The sequence below is a fragment of the Lacerta agilis genome, chromosome 17, assembly GCF_009819535.1.
Source record: "Lacerta agilis isolate rLacAgi1 chromosome 17, rLacAgi1.pri, whole genome shotgun sequence".
Lineage (NCBI taxonomy): Eukaryota > Metazoa > Chordata > Lepidosauria > Squamata > Lacertidae > Lacerta > Lacerta agilis.
This window is the reverse complement of record NC_046328.1, coordinates 38,638,462-38,659,294: the sequence shown is the minus strand read 5'-3', so window position 1 is coordinate 38,659,294 and position 20,833 is coordinate 38,638,462. Positions and strand designations below refer to the sequence as shown.

General features: G+C 43.1%; 1 protein-coding gene and 2 long non-coding RNA genes across 3 annotated transcripts; all 3 read right to left on the bottom strand.

Moving 5' to 3' along the window:
- Positions 1 to 1,806: 1,806 nt before the first annotated feature.
- LOC117039244 lies at positions 1,807 to 5,591 on the bottom strand. Its single transcript, XR_004425736.1, has 3 exons — positions 5,570 to 5,591; positions 4,427 to 4,729; positions 1,807 to 1,900 (listed from the first exon to the last, which is right to left on the bottom strand). It is a non-coding gene; the product is annotated as an uncharacterized LOC117039244 (long non-coding RNA).
- Position 5,592: 1 nt separating this feature from the next.
- Positions 5,593 to 6,432, bottom strand: LOC117039243. Its single transcript, XR_004425735.1, has 3 exons — positions 6,338 to 6,432; positions 5,770 to 5,877; positions 5,593 to 5,656 (listed from the first exon to the last, which is right to left on the bottom strand). It is a non-coding gene; the product is annotated as an uncharacterized LOC117039243 (long non-coding RNA).
- Positions 6,433 to 8,016: 1,584 nt separating this feature from the next.
- Positions 8,017 to 15,922, bottom strand: LOC117061468 (vomeronasal type-2 receptor 26-like). The gene is made up of 5 exons (XM_033174306.1): positions 15,299 to 15,922; positions 14,297 to 14,524; positions 11,988 to 12,114; positions 10,337 to 11,198; positions 8,017 to 8,077 (listed from the first exon to the last, which is right to left on the bottom strand). The coding sequence occupies exons 1-5, from the start codon at positions 15,920 to 15,922 to the stop codon at positions 8,017 to 8,019; spliced, it is 1,902 nt and encodes a 633-aa protein (XP_033030197.1).
- Positions 15,923 to 20,833: the final 4,911 nt, after the last annotated feature.

Below are 20,833 nucleotides of genomic sequence, written 5' to 3'. Positions count from 1 at the left end.
ATGTTTTATTTGGTTCTTAGTTCATTCAGGGGGTTAGAATTTACAAAAAGCAGTAAAAGTTGTTGAATGGTATACGTTTAGATTTGGATTGCTACTTTGCAATTCCACCTGCAAAACATGGGGGAGCTGTGGTTGGCGTAATAACTCACCCTGGAGAAGAAAATATTGGTTAAATGGCCCTGCCCAAAACCTTTCAAATATCCATGGTGATGTTTTGCTTCATTGGCAACAGGATGGTTAATAAGCAGTGATTCAGAGGAAGGCCACTGTCTTCATTCTTTGGCCTGGTCTGGGACCTTTCTATACCAATGTTTCTGTAGGCAAGGAGGTCTTTCAGGGTGTTTCTTTTCTGAAGGTCCCCCGAGGGACTATCAGTTCTGGTTCTAGGGCTCACCCTCCAACATTTCTCTGATGTAAACAGGGACATCTTTCTCATTCATTCATTCATTTCTACCCCACCCATCTGACTGGGTTGCCCCAGCCTCTCTGGGTGGGTTCCAATATATATATATACAATATATATACACATACATATTAAAACTTTAAACCTTTACAAACATCTCTATGCAGAGCTGCCTTTAGGTGTCTTCTAGAGGCTGTATAGTTACTTATCTCCTTGGCTCACAAGTTGCATAACTCCATACCCTCTAACATTTCTCTGATGAAAATAGGGACGTCCTATGAAAAAAGCAGGGAAAAGACCCTGATGTTAGGAAAGATGGAGGGCACTAGGAGAAGGGGACAACCGAGGATGAGATGGTTGGACAGTGTTCTCGAAGCAACTGGCATGAGTTTGGCCAAAGTGCGGGAGGCAGTGGAGGATAGGGGTGCCTGGCGTGCTCTGGTCCATGGGGTCACGAAGAGTCGGACACAACTGAACGACTGAACAACAACAACAAACAACATGGAATAGCAGGACATTCCAGGATCAAATCAGAAACTGGGGTGGCTTCTGTAAATCCGGGACTGTTGCTGGAAAATAGGGACACTTGGAGGGTCTGCTAAGGACCCATTCGAACTCCAAAGCAGCAGCATAACTCAGGGCCCCCTTCATTCCCGAATGACCAGCCCATCCCATAGTCCCAACGATCCCTGCGATTGCAGCTGAAACAGTTGTCTAGGGGACAACACACAGGGCCTCGTTCTCGGGATTCACAGGATGGCAGTTCTGGCCTCACTGAACAGCCCTCTCTGTCCCAGTCAGCCTGCAGGTGTAGAGAGAAAGAGAAACAGATAAGCAACACAATGCAGTAGACTCTGGTGTGCAGCTCCTAAGAGAGTTTCTGAGCACTGGAGGCCACCCAAACCCTGGATGTGGATTAAGCCCTGGCCAGGCACAGTTTGATCTGAGAACAGCAAATGACTTAACTATACTGCTTAGTTCAAGTATTTGGGGAGTTTGCTTCTACTGACTGCTGGATCACCCATCTGCATAAGTCCTCTCCCTTTTTTACCTATTGGCGTGACAAGAACCTGACAAATTCCATATATTCCTTAATTGCTAGTAGCTGCACAGGGATAGATGAGGAGGAGTGTTGGAGATTGCCAGACCAAGAGGCCTCCAAGGAAAGTTCAGGAGAGGACAGTTTGGACCCAGGTTGGTGGTGGTGGGAGACAGTACACAGTCAAGAGGAGGAGGAGAGCTGGGGAAAAGTGGAAGCTGGGAGTCAGGAGGATGAGGAACAGGGGCAAACAAGCAGATGCCCCCGCCCTGAGCAAGGACAGGAGTTAACAGAGGTGGCACATCTCACCTGGGGATAAGCATAGGTGGCTCCATCTCTCTCTCTTTTCTTGGATTTTCTCTTCTTCACTATGATTATTGTGACCACCAATAAACAGGCAACGACGGGGAGAAGAAGAATTAACATGAACTCCCAACGTATTATTTGTCCAAGGCCACCTGCAATGTACAACAAGAGTCTCTTGGAATATAGTGTAATGGAAACTGCTGACATGAGCCAGCCCCCCCCCCCCAGCCAGCCCACCCCAGCAATATAACTGAGTACAGCAGAATAGATAAGAAAGAATAAGCAAACAGGCCCCCCAGTCTCATTTGTAGGGTAATTCAGTAGTGATCAGCGTAAGATGTGTAACCTTTTCACATCATGTTTTGCATTTTAGCTGATGCTATTTAAACTTGGCCATAGAGTCCAAAAGGTTCCCCTCTTCAGCCTAGCTAGGGAGAGAGTCAGAAGGAGACTGCCTCCTTCAGGAAGCTGGTAGAAGATTCTGCCTGTTTCAAGAAAAGGGGGTCAGGGGCAGGTCTAGTAGAGAAATATAAATTCTACACTTTTCTAAAGCATGCCAAAAAGAAGAAGAAGAGTTTGGATTTGATATCCCGTTTTATCACTACCCAAAGGAGTCTCAAAGCGGCTCACAATCTCCTTTTCCCTTCCTCCCCCACAACAAACACTCTGTGAGGTGAGTGAGGCTGAGAGACTTCAGAGAAGTGTGACTAGCCCAAGGTCACCCAGCAGCTGCATGGGGAGGAGCGGAGACGCGAACCCGGTTCACCAGATTACGAGTCTACCGCTCTTAACCACTACACCACACTGGAGTTACTGGCAATTAGCTTAAATAAAGGAATCTAGTTGATCAATTTATTGACAAATATTTATATTATCTTTTTTTTCTGGAAGCAATTATATATGCCCACCTTCCTTGTCTTTCAGATTCTAAGCTGAGAGAGAGAGAGAACGCATTTATGCTATGTAAGTTGCACATTGTGGTGTTATGTTGGTCGCAAATAACATTGCATGTAAAACACATTTCAGGAAACATCTCAACACGTTTTCCTAATGCCAAGAACCTCAAAAATAGATATAGATTTTTTAATTATCCAAAGGCCTGGGAGAAGAGGAATGATTGCACCTGACACCTAAAAATATATAACGAAGATGCCAGGTGAGACTTCCTGGAGAGAGCATTGCACAATAAAAGGCTTGTTGTTGTGTTGCCACCCTCTGGACCTCTGGTGGAAGAGGCACGCAAAGAGCCTCACATGATGATCTCAGGGTCAGGGTCGTTTTATATGGACAAACTCAGTAAAATGAAGGCAATAAAATGATTTCTACAATTCTACAATTGTTATTCCAGAAAATCACTGGGACAATGAGCTAGTGAAATTAAGGGGAATATTGCCAAGAGGCATGGAAACATTACAAGAGGCATCATAAGTAGTAGCTGCTAACAGCTACTCCTCTATGAATTTGTCTAATCTCTTCTCAAGGCCTCTTAAACTCATTTTAAGGCCATCCAAAATGCATCCTTCAAGAGTGCATTTCTTAACTACGTCAGAAAAGCCAGACTGCATGTAGATCAGACCAGTCTAGAATCCTGTTCTCACAGTGGACAAATACCCCAAAGAACCTAGGATTCTAGCTAGACTGACTCCAGGCCTGGGGTGGATCTACATTGACCTATTTAATGTTATTTCCCTCTATTAAAACAATATTAGATATGTCATTCTAAAATGTCACACTTGTTAATTAATTTTTTTTTCAAGCTTTGCCTTTTTTTGGTCAAATGTAAGTAAGAACAAAATGGAGCAAACAGCACGCAGACCTGGTGGCGGGAGGAAAAAATCCTTAAATAAGAGACTAGGGGGGACGATCAATGGTCTTCAATGTCCTTTTGAATGCTTGTGATTCTGTTCATTCAGGCTACACCATCTTCCCGCACCATCCCCCCCCCCCAACCACACTGCAGCAGCGCCTCCTCCCTCCCTCTTCCTGGCTTCTCCCTGCCCTGCCTAGAGGAGGAAGGGGTTGAGCACCATTTTAAGCAGCCCCTCTCCGGAGCCAGCCCTTTTGCGCTGCTCATCTTCCAACCACCGCTGCTGCCCTGGTGCTCCTGTGGGCCAGAGAGCGGAGCGGGTGAGCTCGCTTTGCCTACCCATGAGAAGAAGCATCGGTGGTGGTGGTGGCAGCCCCTGGGAAGGTAAGCGCAGCGGCTGGGGGTGGAGAGAAGAAGCAGCGGTGGTGGTGGCGGCAGCCCCTGGGAAGGTAAGCGCAGCGGCTGGGGGTGGAGGGTGGGGAGGAGGACTACTTGCCCCCCTCGCCTCTTCTTCCAGCCCTGCCCCCCCAGTGCCGCTTATCCAGCCCACCAGATGGTCTGAGGGACAGTGGATCGGCCCACAGTTTTAAAAAATTGCCCACCCCTGGTGTAGACAATAGTGAACTAGATGGTTTGACTTTGTGTAAGGCAGTTTCTTGTGTGCCTGAAAAATGGTGGGTCTTTTCTGTGCTTGTCACAGCTTCCAGCAGAAGTATGGAGGTTTTCCATTCCTGTTTCCATTTAGTTTTTTTTAAAAAATGATCTCCACACTTCTCCTTGATTCCCTGATTTTTAGAGATACCCCTAGTATTCACCACCCCAAGCAACACCTCTCAGAAATGTTGGGTGGGGGAAAGAATACATTTCTCACCTCTATCACTTGTGCAGATTTTGAGCATGTCAACTGAGGTTTCCTTTCGATCTTCAGAACTGCTGACCATGCAGGTGAACGTGGAGTCATTGGAACCTTTTCGCCAGGAGACATGGAGATCCCTGCCGTTGTGGGAAAGCTGGTATTCACCTAAACCTCCAGCTAAGGTCCTTGGGGGATTCCCTTTTTTCCAGGAGATAACAAACTTTTCCTCTGTGGATACAACGCACTGCAGGGTCGCATTGCAGCCTTCTGGAGTCTTGGAGATGTTTTTGGGGAGTATCTGAGGTGCTGGCAGTGGCTCTGTTCAATACAAACGAAAGTTGCATGACGTTTGTGCTTCAGTGGCTCCCACTAACTGTGCAAGGCTGTGATGGGGGACCTCGTGTCCTGGTTCTCTCCAGTTGACCCTTGAGACTCTTTCAATTCTGCACCCATGTACACCCTCTACTCCAGGCCCCCACTCAAGTGCTTTTTGCCTTTCTGGGGTGTATCCTTCAACACTGATAATGACACTTGCTTGCTTGGGTGGAGGATAGAGAGGGGTGCACGAGTCTCTCTCTCTCTCTCTCTCTCTCTCTCTCTCTCTCTCTCTCTCTCTCTCTCTCTGTGTGTGTGTGTGTAGAAAGTAGCCTACTCAAAAAAGGATGAATGCACATTTGTTGCTCTGCCAAATTTTGCCTTTGTCCTGGAAGAAACGTGGCCCTCAGAACGCGTTATCAGATCCACCAAAAACTGATGTCCAAACCAGTGCCTGAAATTCACAGTCACTCCCTGACATAAGAAAAGTCTGCTGGATCAGGCCGGTGGCCCATCTAGTCCAGCATACTGTTCTCACACGGTGGGAAACCAACAAGCGCAACAGCACTCTCCCTTCCTGTGGTTTCCAGAAACTGGTGTTCAGAAGCATTACTGCCACCAAGTATGGAGTGGTCAAGGTTGGTGGCCATCACAGCCACCTTAGGGAATGAGTTCCATAGTTTAACTATTGTATGTGCTGCAAGGACATGTCATTCATTCTTGCAGCTGAAATTTCCTCCCACCCTTGACATGTCCTCAACTATCTCCTCCTGATATCCAGTAGATGATATCTGGCTTCTCCAGTTTCCCCATCTCTGGATTCACAAAAGCAATAGTGCTTACCATTTCTGGGATGAATGATGTCTACTATTCCTCCCTGGACTCTCTTCAGCCGATGGGTTGGATTCTCTGCTGCTTGACTTAAAGTGCCTTTAGGGAGATAAAGAGGGTTGGAAATGTTGTTCAGGTCTCTGTTTCAGGTCCCCTATTGTTTTGGCGAACTGAAGTTCTCCCTCCCTCCCTACCAGCGCTGAAGGATTTACCAAAGGCAGAGAAGATCAACAGATGGAAGCCAAGAAGGATTAGCAAGCTTCTTTGAGTGACTTTCATGGCCGGTTCTCTCTGGGAATGAAGTGAGCTTTCAGTGTTTCCTGGAGAGGGGAGGGGGAGACGGAGGTTGGCTTACTCCATTTGCAGCCCATTCATTTGCTATCTGCAAACTACAACACAGAACAGGTGCCAACGGAGAAACATCCGTCAAGCCGTTACATATAAATGTAAGGCTAACAACTGGGAAGCCATAAAAATGAACCATGTGACATACTTGCTCTCCCATAAAATCACTTTACAAGTATTTAAAAGTATGAGTCAAGGTTAAGTAACACTTAAACTTCAGTCAGGCTCGCTATCCTATGAACAAGATGAGTTCTTTAGATCTGGTCTCTCTCTCTCTCTCTCTAGTCCTTTTAGTGACACCGTGTATCTTTCTGTCTTGTTTTGATCTCTGGCATGATCACTTATTCTTGTTGAAATTGGGTTGCTGTTTTTGTTACTTTGTCCTTACTCCTGCATTTTAATTTTTTCCTTCTCTGGGGCCCCTCACCCTCCTACCGTTCTCCCTTGGTGGCAACAGCAGCTGTAAGTTGGTGTGTGGCTTCGTTATTTGTTTAGCTTTGGAGGCCTCCGGGCCCCGGAGCTTTGTTGAGATGCTCTCAGTCCTGGTGGGATCAAAATCGCTGAGGGGGGAAGGCTCCATGCGGCCTCTTCACTTGTTGTTTTGGGCTCCCCTTTGATCATGGTGGTGGTGGATGAGGTGATGGAGGCTTGGTTGGTGCTGGCGGTCCCTAGGAGTTCGGCACTCGCCATCTTTCCTCACCGGAGGTCTCCTACTGCTTTATGTGTTGGCTGAAGGTCAGATTTCTTTGACTCTTGTTCACTTTCTCCCAGAAGCTCTGTGCTTGGCGCGACCAAACCAGTTGTGCTCCCCTAGATCTGCCTCTGGTAACACAGTGGCCTTGAGATGTTTTGGATTGTTTTGCAGCTGCTGGGTGACCTTGGGCTAGTCACACTTCTCTGAAGTCTCTCAGCCCCACTCACCTCACAGAGTGTTTGTTGTGGGGGAGGAAGGGGAAGGAGAATGTGAGCCGCTTTGAGACTCCTTCTGGTAGTGATAAAGCGGGATATCAAATCCAAACTCTTCTTCAGCCAGCAAGGGCCAATGGGAGTTGTAGGCCAAAATATCCAGAGGGAATCAGGTTGACAAAATCTGATGTGAATTATGAGAAAGGCAATAATGTAATACAATGATACCTTGGTTTACAACCATAATCCATTCCGGAGGTCCGGTTGTAAACCAAAACGGGTTGTAACCGAAGGCGCGCCTTTGCCAATTGTGCCTCAAAAAGAAGAAGAAGAAGAAGAAGAAGAAGAAGAAGAAGAAGAAGAAGAAGAAGAAGAAGAAGAAGAAGAGGAAAGGTTGTAATCCAAAAAAAGGGACACACAAAAAAGGGACACACACTTCAGGGTTTGACATGGTTGTAATCCAAAACGGTTGGAAACCAAGGTACCACTGTAGTGGTTCTCCAGTATTAGGGAGTTAATAGGAAGCTCTCCGTGATGTCAGGAGTTTGGTCCAGTCAGCAGTAGAGACTGGGGTTCCCAAAACACACACAGACATACAAACAGTAATCTGTAAATTGAAAAAAAATGAATTGTGCTTCAATGTGATGTATTTATTGATTTAATAAAAAAATTGCCTCAATTGCAAGAACAAGCAAAGGTCAAAGTGGTTTACAAAAGGAATAAAACAAATGAAATTGTCAGTAAAGATATATATTTAAAAACAGCTCTTCAAAACATTCTGAAGGCAATAGCCCCTGAGCGGCATCCGAAAGCTAAAGTAGAAATTAGAAGTCTCTTAAAATTGACTATGAAAATGGGGGGGGGGGATGGGACCCTGCTGAAATAAAAGTTCCTCACCTGGGAGGGAGAGAGGGAGGGAGCCTGCCTGCTCTCAGCCAGGACAGAGTTCCACAGAATCGGCCCACAGTTCTGGATGCATATGGCTGATGGTGGAGACAAGCTGTGTTTCTGAGCCATTGGGGGCATAGCTGTCAACCTTTCCCCTTTTTTTGCGGGAAATTCCCTTATTCCAGCCATAGCTGGAATAAGGAAGGTTGACAGCCTCCCCAAAAGGGAAGGCAAAAAAGGGAGGGTTGACAGCTATGAATTGGGGGGAGGGCACTAACAGAGATAAACACACACACACCCAAGACCTCAGGGATAAGGGATCAGGAGGCTCTTACGGTATCCTGAACCCAATGACTTTCTGAATTAAGGCAAGAACTTTTGATCCTGGCTCAGAAGAACATGGGCAGCCAGAGCAAACTTGTTTGCATGGTTTGGGCATTGTGCCCTTCCTGGGTCCCCTGAGAGGACTCTCAGCCCTGGTTCTAGCCCTTGAATCACCAGCAGCAGCCATCGTCCTCACGGTCGTCATTGCAGCAGCTTTTTGCAAAAGCTTTCAAGGTCACAAGAGTTGACCGAAGGATGGGATTCACAGGATGGCAATTCTGGCCTCGCTGAACAGCCCTCTCTGTTCCAGTCAACCCGCGGCTGCAGAGAGAGTTGTCGAAAGCATAACCTAACATATGAAAGGGTATGGTAATGTCTGAGCCCTACATAGTCCTAGATGCAATTCTAAAAAGCACAAGGGTTTCATTGCTCTTTTCAGGTGTTTATTTTTGACCTTGCTTACTGGCTCTGAGTGCCCACTGCATCAGAGAAAAGCAACACTATTGATAATGATATGCATGGTTATCACTTCTCCAGTGTGTTTGAAGTTGCAACTAGCATGACAAAATTGCTAATGGTTATTTTCCTGGATTCTGCAGCTATTATTATCTTCCTTAAGAGATAATTAGTTGCCAGTGAGATTTTGCTCAGTTTGTATTGCCTTTGCCAAGAATCAGCTAAGTTCACACAAAAGTAATTCCTATTTGCCATAAATCTCACTCTGGGCATCACTGGTGGTTCAGGGCAATGTGAAATGGGATTCTTGCCTTACTGCCATGCCAACTCCACTTTCTGCTGTACTCAGTAAATATTTTGTTGGATTGTGGACCTAGACACAGTGTACAACCCATGAGGAAAGGCTGGCGTATTAACAGGATAACAAATTAACAGAACTACTTTATGTGATTAAAATTTTATTTGTGCATGTATCCTGAATTAACCTTTGGGTTGAAGGTGGAAATTTGCTTAAGGTTCTGCCTGGATTAAGGACCACCTCAAGACGGGTCAATTAAGCTGCCCACTCACCAGGCTGTTATTGGAAGTTCTATAGCCCATCTGCCCTTCACTTGGCTTCAGGGCAGAAACTTTCGCCGAGATCCCTTGAGCGGAATACCCTGTGATATCACTCCTGCCTCAGATCAGGATGATGCATCAAATCACCCAATTCTACCCAATACCTTATCCGTCAAAAGATGGCTGACCATCACTTGCCAACCAGAGACTACGGGAAATTAATGATATTGCATTTACTCCCCATGGTACCATGTCAGATCCGGGCTGCCACACCTTTCTAATTCTGGGGATTGCAGTAACTCCCCTCCCAAAGGATTTTCATCCCCATCATTGGAATGGGCATTATGCGCTCACTAGGAGATAATCTGTGCCAATTTTCAGAAATTTCTACTCAGCCCCTTCAGCAGATGATTGGCCAACCCCACAGTGCATGCCTACTGCAAAGTCACATGGAGGAAGAGTTGGAGGATGAACAGGCTTCTAAAGCCAAGTCCTCCACCCCTAAATCCCTATTGGCTATGGGGTGTTCACACGATTACCCTTAAACACTTACTTTCATAAGCAACTAGTGCTCCTGAGTCATGTATATAAGAGAAGATGAGGGAAACCTCCATAATATGTTGGCCAAACATTATCATGTACTATGGAAATGACAAGTCTCAGGGACAAGAGCACCTCTGTTTAATAATTAAAATTTAAAAATGCTTTCCAACTAGTGTAGACATTAGGCCTGTTGTTTCCAGGTGTCAACTACATGTCTTTTAAAAGTTAGAGCTGTGTTAGCATCCATAACTAGCAAGAACACAGTGTATGACAACTGGAATGTTGATTTATTAAATCATCACATCTCAATAAGGATGTCATCTCTTATCAGATCCAGTTGACTTATTTCATCAGATACAGTATTCCAAAGCAACACATGGGCAAAATTCTCCAAACCACGACTGACAGAGGATAGAAAGAAGAGGTATTTTTTCCCAACTCAGTTTCATCCCAGGGCAATCAAGACTAGATGGTCTTGAATACAAAACAGAAATTGGCTTCAAGGACAGATGAAGTGAAAGCAGAGGTCATGAAATTGTTCCAGAAACAATTCTGGAACCCCATGGAACTAGAATAATCTATGTCAGCTAATCCAAAAAGCAGGTGCATTCGTCATCTCCTACTGCAAATATATAAAAGCCTGAGAGTGGAAGTTGTGTTGGAAGGCTACTCTGCAACTTGGGTCCACTCTAAGGGTTGCAGAATGCCCTCAAGCATCAGTGAACATTTCTCTTTATCAAGTGATCTCTTTTGTTCAGTTCTGGCCTCAGCAAAATAATGTAACATTTAGGGAAGAAGATGCAACCCAGCAGCCCAGCACTGGAGGCTAAGATGGAGAAGATCTCCACAGCCACCATGTATTTCCCTTTGGTGCTCAAGTAGGTAGGAAAAAAGGATAACCAAACACTGCAAAACACAAGCATGCTGAAAGTGATTAGCTTGGCTTCGTTGAAACTGTCAGGTAATTTTCTAGCCTGGAAAGCTACAGTGAAGCTCACAATAGCCAGGAAGCCCATGTAACCCAGGACACAATAGAACATAATCACAGACCCCTCGTTACATTCAAGTACAATTTCTTCAGCCACTGAGTTCATGTCAATATCTGGAAATGGAGGATTAATTGCCAGCCATACGGTACAAATAATTGCTTGAACAAGAGAGCAGAGAAGAACAATGGAGTTGGTCACCTTTCTCCCTACCCATTTCCTCATGCAACTTCCTGGCTTGGTGGCCATGAAAGCCAGAACCACCGTAATGGTTTTTGCTAGCACAGAAGAGACAGCCACCGAGAAGACCATGCCAAATGCAACTTGACGGAGGAGACACGTCACCTTGACAGGATGGCCAATAAACAGCAAAGCACAAGGGAAGCAGAGCAGGAGGGAGATGAGGAGAGTGTAGGTGAGGCTCCGGTTGTTGGCTTTGACAATGGGAGTGTCGCGGTGCCTTATAAAGGCTCCTAGCACTAGAGCAGTGATCAAGGAAAATAAAAGTGTAAAAATAGCTAAACTCGTCCCCAAAGGGTCCTTATAAGACAAGAAGGTTATTAGCTTTGGAATGCAGTGATTCTTTTCCTTGTTTGGATAATGATCTTTCGGGCACATTGTGCAAAACTCTGCATCTGAAAAAAGAAGAAGATGAAAAACATTTCCAGATCTTGCTTTTTGCAGTTGTAGCCAAGAAGCTAAGAATTGGATTTAGGAATAGTTTTTCCTATTTTTAAAATAGGATTTCCTGTTTTTTTTTAAAAAAAACAACAACCCCTTTTTAAAATCAAATCATGGTGTCTTCCTTTTAAGACAAAAGTGTGTGATTGTGTTAATGCACAACCTTCAAGGCAAGCTCTGCCCCCAGCTCCCCACACCCATGTCCTGACGTCACACACTCAACGTTTGCCCCCACAATCATCCTCACAACCTGGCGGCTCCGGCAAGGGGTAGGACTAAATGACCCCTGGGGCTAAGCACTAAAGAACTCACTCTAAAATATCCTCACAGCTTGAACTGCCTAGGACAAAACAAGGGCTGCAGAAAAAGACCCCACTCGTTTATCTGGTCAAATGCAGCACTCGGGCTCCTTCTTTTGGTGGTGAGCATCACCATGGATTCAAAAACTACTTCACTTTGAGATAGGTACCTAGTATTGTGCACTGAAGGGTAGATGCATTTCTTTCATTTCTTTGGTTCCAAGGTGAAAAGTGCCCATAACTACTACTGTATTTTGAGTTGGTTGGTATCAGGATAGTTTCCAGGAATACTAGGTAAAGAACTTCTTGGCCAGTAATTACTACTAATCACCACCTACACACCACTTGAACTAAGAGGACCTTTGTGCCATTGCTACCATACTCTTGACTAGATGTGCCCAACGGTGCAGAATGCTAGACGGCTCTAGGTGCTGCATATTGTACCTTTCTCATGAGACATCTTCCCTTTTGGACATGGAGCACAATCGTAGCAGCAAAATGGCTCTCCCTCCTTTTTCTTCTTCTGGTAACCAGGTTGGCAGTTGTCATTACAGAGTGAAAGGGGCATCACCTACTCAGGAAATGTGAATAATTAGCATTGGCAATATATATTGATAAAATCGCATGATAACATCACTATCCTCACAGTATTATCCTTGGATTCTGTCATATTAGTGCAGGTGCTCAGGAGATGTTGAGCAGTGCCTTGAACTGGGACAGCCAGTCTTTGTACCTTCTGTGCTGGTAGCATTCCCTGTCTTCATGAACCTAATCCTTCCATAAAAAGGAAGTTGGAGTAAAGTAGGGTTGAAGAGAAACAAGAGGAACTTTGTTGTTTTAAACAATGGCAGAGGTTTGTTTGGGTATATTGAATGTATATAGAAATAGAAATAGAAATACTTTATTGTCACTCTACCACATGTTTACAGTGAGATTAAACGAGCCCCCCTCTCCCCCCCAATCTCTCAGTCCTTGTTACAATCTATGTGCTGTCGTACAACCTCCAACCCCGAACGTCGGCTAAAATTTTGCTGTCTTCCATTCAGCAGCCTCACTGCCCACAGGTAAAAACTGTTCTTTAACCTGTTGGTGCAGCTTATCATGCTTCTATATCTCCGGGCAGGAGATTAAAAAGGTGCTGGCCAGGGTGTGAGTCATCCCTGAGAATGTCCCTCGCTCTTCTGAGGCAATGGTCTCCTGCGATGATGTCTAGCAGACTCAGAGGACAGCCCATGATGTCTTGTGCTGTCTTCACCACCCTCTGTAGGGACTCTCTGTCCATGGCTGTCAAACCAGCGTACTACACCGTAATACAGTATGAGAGAACACTTTCTAAGGAAATCATCAGTTGTTGTCTAACATTGTTCTTTCGCAAGGCCCTAAGGAATTGAAATCTCTGTTGGGCCTTCCTGACCACCTGGGCTGTATTGACCTTCCAAGTAAGGTCTTCACTAAGATGGACTCCCAGGAATTTAAAGGAGGAGACTCTCTCCACACACACACACACACACCCCGATATACAATGGGGCTAGCTCCCCTCTCTTCCTCCGAAAGTCCAACACCATCTCCTTTGTCTTGCCAATGTTTAGGTGCACATTGTTCTCTGAGCACCATGTGGATACCTTTTGAACCTCCCCCCTGTACGCAGATTCATCTCCACCTGTAATTAAACCCGTTATGGTGGTGTCATCAGCAAACTTAATAATTGCAGTAGATGGGTCAGATGAAATGCAATCATATGTATACAACGAATACAGGTATGGACTTAGCACGCATCCCTGTGGAGTGCCAGTGCTGAACTTCAGGGAGGTAGATGTAACAGGACCAGTCCTCACTGTTTGTGACCGGTCTCTCAGAAAGTCTTTAATCCAATCACAGATGTTAGAAGAAAGGTCCAGGTCCCTTAACTTTCCAATGAGAATATCTGGAAGGATGGTATTGAAATATGCACAACACACCCAAAGCTCGTCCTTCTCTAGCTGTACTAGGTAACTGAAAGGCTTGCTCTTCATATTCTATTCATCTTAAAGATACAGTCATGTGTATTTTCATGTGAAAATTGGGGGTTACAGTGAGTTGCAAAAAGAAGAGAGAACAAGGAGTGTGAATGGGCTGGAATCTGAAAGCTGGTGTATCAGGATCTGAATAAAAGCTCCCAATAAGAGCAGCCTACTTGAAGAAGGGAAGACTCCCTGGAAAAGACCCTGATGTTGGGAAAGATGGAGGGCACAAGGAGAAGGGGACGACAGAGGATGAGATGGTTGGACAGTGTTCTCGAAGCGACTAGCATGAGTTTGGCCAAACTGTGAGAGGCAGTGAAGGATAGGCGTGCCTGGCGTGCTCTGGTCCATGGGGTCACGAAGAGTCGGACATGACTGAACGACTGAACAACAACAACAAGAACCCTTGAAGAATGGAAACAAAAATGAAGTGTCTTGTCTTTGTCTTTTTGTGTCACAAGTCACTGATAAAATATGTGCTATTTTCAAACACAGCATTAGTTAAAAACACATATCATTGTTATAATATAATACCTTAAAGAAAATGTACAGAGAAATGTTTATATTCTATACATACTCCATTCATCACAGTGGGACTTCTTTGCAAGCAAAAAAAAAAGTTTCAGATTTTGCCAATATATACACACTGGGATAAAGACTATAGAAACATACTGAGGAAGTGACAAACAATTGTTTCTCCTCTCCCTCCCTCCTTTTGTTTTATGGCAGCTAAAGGCAATAGTGATGTCCCACCTGGTTGAAACTTCTAGGCCACACAATGGAGTCTTCATAAATGCTCAACTGTTTGCCATGATGAGCCCAAGGATCCATTCTTCCAACTTTCATTCTAACAAATGACTTATTGGGAAAAGTAATCAGATTTGTAATATCAACCCCCATTGTCAATTCTCCATTCTCACTGAAGTGAACGGTTTCTCCTGCAGTGTTGTTGAATGAGATGCTCCTCAGAATAGGATGAAGCTAGGTGGAACGGAAAAAATAATAATCAGTGTTGGAATTGTATTAGTATCCAAGATATTTCCTCTGCCTTTGTATCCCATTCCATTCACTTAGATTTGTGGGTGGATATTTGTTCATAGTGTTAAATACACCCCGCGAATCACACATGCATTTTTGAATTTGTGACTAAAGTTCCCCAGAATTCTCTTCCCTTAGAAGGAAAGCAAGCCGTTCTAATGCATTTGACATTTGCTGAAAAAAATTCTCTTTTACCAGGCCTTCCCAAGATTTCTGCGCTTTATAATTCTTCATTTTTAAATGTTTTCATGATATTTTCTTATCTTTATTATGTGGGGAAATGATGCTCCACTCATAATATTTTGTTTTTGTTCATATTTTGAGGTTTAAAATTTTCAGGGAAAGGGTCGTATATGTTGAAATTTAAATGAGAGAAATTACATTGGTTTCTGATGTCCAAATGTCAATTTCAAATTACACAATTAAATTCAATCACATGCTTTTGACACTTACAGCCTTCTCCAACTGATGACCTCCAAATGTTTTAGACTACAGTTCCGATAATTTCTGACCATCGGCCCTGCAGACTGAAAGTGATGAGAGTCGTGGTATAGACATCTGGAAGACATCAGATGGGTGAGGGCTGGATTAAGATCTTGTGCTCTCATGGTGAAGGCAGAACGCTGTGAAAACTACCTTCCATGGCTGCATATTTTTATGCTGTAACTTGCTTCTTCCCAACATGACTTTGGATTTGGATGGGTACATGGCATGTACCGAATTTGCCAGAGCCTGTACAGCATTGTAGATACTGTAGCTGTGGCCAGTCATGCTCATTTCAAAAAAAGGCCCTGGAAGATTCTGCAGCCTCTCTTCTCCAGTACAAGCGTCCACATCATCTCCATTAAAATGAGAATTTAGAAATGAACAGCCGAATGCTTGCTCCCAGAATGGTCGGATGAAGCCATCTCCCTTCATCAAATGAGGGTTTAATTTGTGAAGAAAATTTTGGAACCCTGGCACCTTGTGTGAGTGGGCTGTGAAGGCCAAGGCACCATGGAAGGCTTCTATATCCCAGTCCTTGTGCATGGACACGGCTACAAGGTCCATCTGGGCTACCATAATCCACACTTTACCAAATGATTTCCCATACTCAGATTCTCCTTCATGCAGCAGACCTCTCAGTGTTATCATGGTCAAAGTTTCTCCATAGACAACAATGGCGTTGGCTTTACTTTTTGTAACATCTGCAAATATTCTGTTCCATTTTTCTTGCAAATTTAAGAAGTCACTGAAAAAGGCATTTATAGGAATTTTCTCAGCGAAGGCAGCACAGATGTTTTTCTGAGAAAGTATTGGTAGCAGATTGCTCAAAAATAATTCTCCTGTTTCGTCATTCATCGTCATTAGACCCACCCAAATCCATTTGAAATGCAGAAGTAGCTGGACAATTGCCTTGTACTGATGGATTTCATTCGGAGCCGTCCAGTACAAAGACAGTGAATGAAAGTGATCCTTCAGCATGGGGACAAAATCACCGTAGGTGAACTAAAACGGGGGAAGATTCAGGAAGTTGTTTTACAAATTAATTTGTAAACGTATAGATGTGTTTGTGTGATTTTATGGAAAACTGAACATTCTGTTTAAAATTAATTTAAGATGTGAGTTGCTTGTGAAGAGACTTCATCCAATGTAAAATGTTCCCCTGTACTTTAAGGAGCAGGTTTAAGGAATCATAGAATCATAGAGCTGGAAGAGACCCCAAGGGCCATCCAGTCCAACCCCCTGCCAAGCAGGAAACACCATCAAAGCATTCCTGACAGATGGCTGTCAAGCCTCCACTTCAAGACCTCCAAAGAAGGAGACTCCACCACACTCCTTGGTAGCAAATTCCACTGCCGAACAGCTCTCACTGTCAGGAAGTTCTTCCTAATGTTTAGGTGGAATCTTCTTTCTTGTAGTTTGAATCCATTGCCCCGTGTCCGCTTTTCTGGAGCAGCAGAAAACAACCTTTCACCCTCCTCTATATGACATCCTTTTATTTATGGCTATCATATCACCCCTTAACCTTCTCTTCTCCAGGCTAAACATACCCAGCTCCCTAAGCCGTTCCTCATAAGGCATTGTTTCCAGGCCTTTGACCATTTTGGTTGCCCTCTTCTGGACAGATGTTTTATTTGTTTTAATATTTATTTATTTAATAATATCCTATGCTGCTCAAAATAAGTTTCAAATTGATTTACAGAAGGAAGAATAAAATACACATTAAGAAAATTTAAAAGCAAAAGCAGGGCTTTTTGTCAGCCAGAACTCAGTTCTGGCTCCTCTAAGGTGGGCACTATTGCCATTTACAGGTGGGTAGCCGTGTTGGTCTGCCATAGTCAAAACAAAATAAAACAAAATCTTTCCAGTAGCACCTTAGAGACCAACTAAGTTTGTTCTTGGTATGAGCTTGCGTGTGCATGCACACTTCTTCAGATACCTGCCTTTATCAGGTATGGCAGATACTATTCAGATACTATTGCCATTATTAGAGAGCAAGGGAAGTGTTCGTGGTGAGTTCTGGCACCTCTTTTTCTAGAATAACAGCACTGGTTTCAGCCCTGAGGAACTTACACTTTATCCATTCACAATTACATTACTGCTTAAAAAATGATTTATGAAACTTTTCTAACTGCCCACCCTTACATCCAGAATTCTTTGAATACTGACTAAGATTTCAATGTTTGTGCTACATTTGTTTTAATGGAATACACATCTGCACAAGCAACCACACAACACACTCCCGGAAAGGCAACGGAAAGACAATAATAACAACAGGTACGGATGGCACGCCTACCTCTGGCAGGACAAAGTGAGAGTTCATAAAGAATTTCTGGCACATGTATTTAGAAAACCACTTTATGACGTGTGGCAAAGGTATAAAGACTTGGTAGAAAGAAAGACACCCAGATGGTTGTCCCCCACAGAGATACTGACAATAAAAAAAATTAATACAGAAGAAGAAAATTGGATAACGTATGAGGATTTACTAATTGAAACAGGAAAAGGATGGAAAATTAAATCATATGATCAGGTGGCTGGAAATTTGACAGGATGGATTCAGTATCACCAAGTGTATAATCTATTCAATGAAGATAAAAGAAAATGCAATTTTGACAATAGAAAATCGAAATTCCAGGTAGAAATATTAGAAGGAAAGGAGAAATTACTTTCAAAAATGTATAACTATTTCCTAGAATGGTATACAAAGGATGAAGAAGTGAAGGAGGTAATGGTGAAATGGGCTATGGATGTGGGTCATAATATACAATTGGAAATGTGGGAAAAACTTTGGAAAGAACATATGAAATTTACAGCCTGTATAACCTTGAAAGAAAACATCATGAAAATGATGTACCGATGGTACTTAACGCCAGTAAGATTAGCGAAAATGTATAGAAAGTATGATAAAAAATGTTGGAAGTGTGAAATGAAAGATGGAGAGTTTTACCATATGTGGTGGACATGTGAAAAAGTTAAAAATTATTGGGAAGCAGTTTATAATGAACTAAAGAAAATACTTAAATATACATTCATTAAAAAACCGGAAGCCTTCCTAATTGGCCTAGTAGGGGAGGAGATTAAAAAGGAGGATCAAAAATTCTTTTTATATGCCACCACAGCGGCACGAATATTACTGGCGCAAAATTGGAAAGTAAAAGAAGTACCAACGATAGACGATTGGAAAAGGAAATTATTAGAATATGCAGAATTGGCGAAATTAACGGAAAAAATAAGAGAGCAAAGAGATCAGAGGTTTCAAATGGAATGGAGCAAATTTATAAACTATATGAAAGAATATAAAATTTGAAGGCACTTACAGGTTTGATAGTAATCTTGCAGCAGAACAAAAATATGGAAAGAGATATGACTATAATAAGAAAACAAAACATGTATAAAAGAAGGTAAAGCGAAGGAATGATGTAAAATTAGAAAACCAGAGTAAAGAAGGAAGGAAGTCCAAAAAAAAAAACACGGCGGAGTTTATGTAATATTGTAAATATTTGTATGATGATTTGTGAGTGTTTATTTTCTTTCTTTCTGATGAAAAATAAAAAGAAGTTTGCAAAAAAAAAAAAAAAGGAAAGACAATAATGTGTTCCAGTTCTAAAAACCTGTGGGAATTTGTAGATGTCCAAGATGGCAGCCAAATGGTGGGATGTTTCAGCTCCTAGCCCTCCTATGACTCCGATTAGGTTGTTCTGGACATCACAGGTATAATTGGGGACAAATCTGTACTGTGTAGAAAACAACTTCATTGCAACATAGTAGTTCCGCTTCTGACTGAAGTAGCTCTCAATGATGTGGAATCCCAAGGAAACATTAGGTAATATCTTGGGATGTTCATTAATCTCATTTACAGCAAATACCAAGGCCAGGACCTGCCGGTAATTCTTTGTCACAAGACTGGAAAAAAAAGTTAGATGATATGTCACCAGGAAATTTAAAAAAGTACCTGTAAAGTGGCTTGGTAACTGTCGTGCTTGATCAATAGCACAGTTGTACTGTGATGGCTTAATTGTCAAACAAATCAGCTCCCAAACATTGCAAACCCGGAAGTGTTCCGGTTTTCCCGAATTTTTTTCCAAAGCCGAACATCCGACGCGGCTTCTGCAACCAACTGGAAGCTGCGCCTCAGTTTCCGAATGGTTTTAGGAGTCAAACAGAATCCCAGAATGGATTAAGTTTGAGAACCACTGTATATGAATTAGTTGACAGACTGTTGAGAGGACTGCAAATTTGCAGGACCACACAGAACTGCAATATATAGAAAGTCATAGCCTGTATACATTGTTACACCCTAATCCTGAGGCATTTGTATTGGGCGTTGTGGGATTAGAAGACATCAGTTTAAAAGTCATTTTAGAATGATCAAACTAGATGCGAGATTCAACAAATCATTTGCAGCTGAATGGATCTTTTAGAAATGATTAACAGCGCCCTCTGAAATACACTATGTGCAACAACCCCTCCAGTGTCTACTGATAAACATTCACATGTGTGCTATCAATTCCTTTAAGGATGCAAATAGTTTATCCTCAGGTGACAACCTTTGGCATAATACAGAAAAGCAAAAGATCCTTACATGGGAAAGCTAGTATCAAGAGTAGGGTATTCAGTGAAGGAAAATGAATCAAAAAACAGTAGCATCTGAGAGACGGCCCCACCAATTATGAGATCGCCTGGCTTATAATACTTATGAGGAGTATAGAAGGGGCCATGGGCGACACATCTTGCAGCATGGTCCTGGAACTGACTGTGGGGTATCTGCAACAGCATTAGAAACATCTCTAATAACACTGTTCCAATTATGGTCATTCCCCTCTCCGTGCAGATGCCAGATTTCCTGCCTTCTTTCATAACAATATTAGGTATGTGTAGCAGTCTGTCTTGAAAAGCAGCAGTATCCTCTATCTACATACGTGTGCCAGAAAGCTATATGGAATTGGAGCATGCTGGAGCTTATGTACTTAGCTCCAGTTTTGAACACCAAGCAGGGTTTTTAAGAACATAGCTTGGCCTTTGTTATTGTTTTGTTATGGTTCAGATTCTGGAAACCAGGAGGTGGCTGGTCAAAAGCAGAAAAATATGGCACATCTCAGAGACCTTAATGACAATCGCAATGTATGCAATTGAGAATGGCAAAACCTGCAATTAGCCTCCCCCAAGGAACCAGGCACTTAGTGACATTATGTCTAACACACTTGCAGGAGAAAGAAAAAATGTTGGCCAAAACAACCACAACTTTCCCTGTGTTCCTAAAGGTAGCTACCGGGTAAATTTCTGCTATTTTCCTGTCATGGTTGGGCAGGGAGATTCCACAAACTCTTCAGAAGACTTGACTTAATGCAATGGTGAAAAACTGAATCCAGCCAATGAAATAGACATTCACCCTCGCAGGCCAACTTTGACAGGGGCAACCCACATGTCCATCAGCTGACATCATAACAATAACACGTGTCATCTTTAAAGGGTCCTCTGAAAACAGAGCTTCACAGGAGCTCAAAAATGGGTACCTGGCTGCAAAGTTTCCCCCAAATAATGATTTTTTGGGGGGGGAGGGATCTTTAACTGCTTTTATTGGCAAAGCTCAATGTGTTGGGTATAAGTTGTAAAATTATCATTTTGGAATGGGATGTCGCTATTTTCATCGGAGAAATGTTTGATCTTTCTTATCAAAAGAAAAAAAATACAATGAGAAATCCAATTTTAAACAATTCTTGCTCTCTGGCGCCATCTGGTGTTGCATGTTTAAAACGCATCCAAATC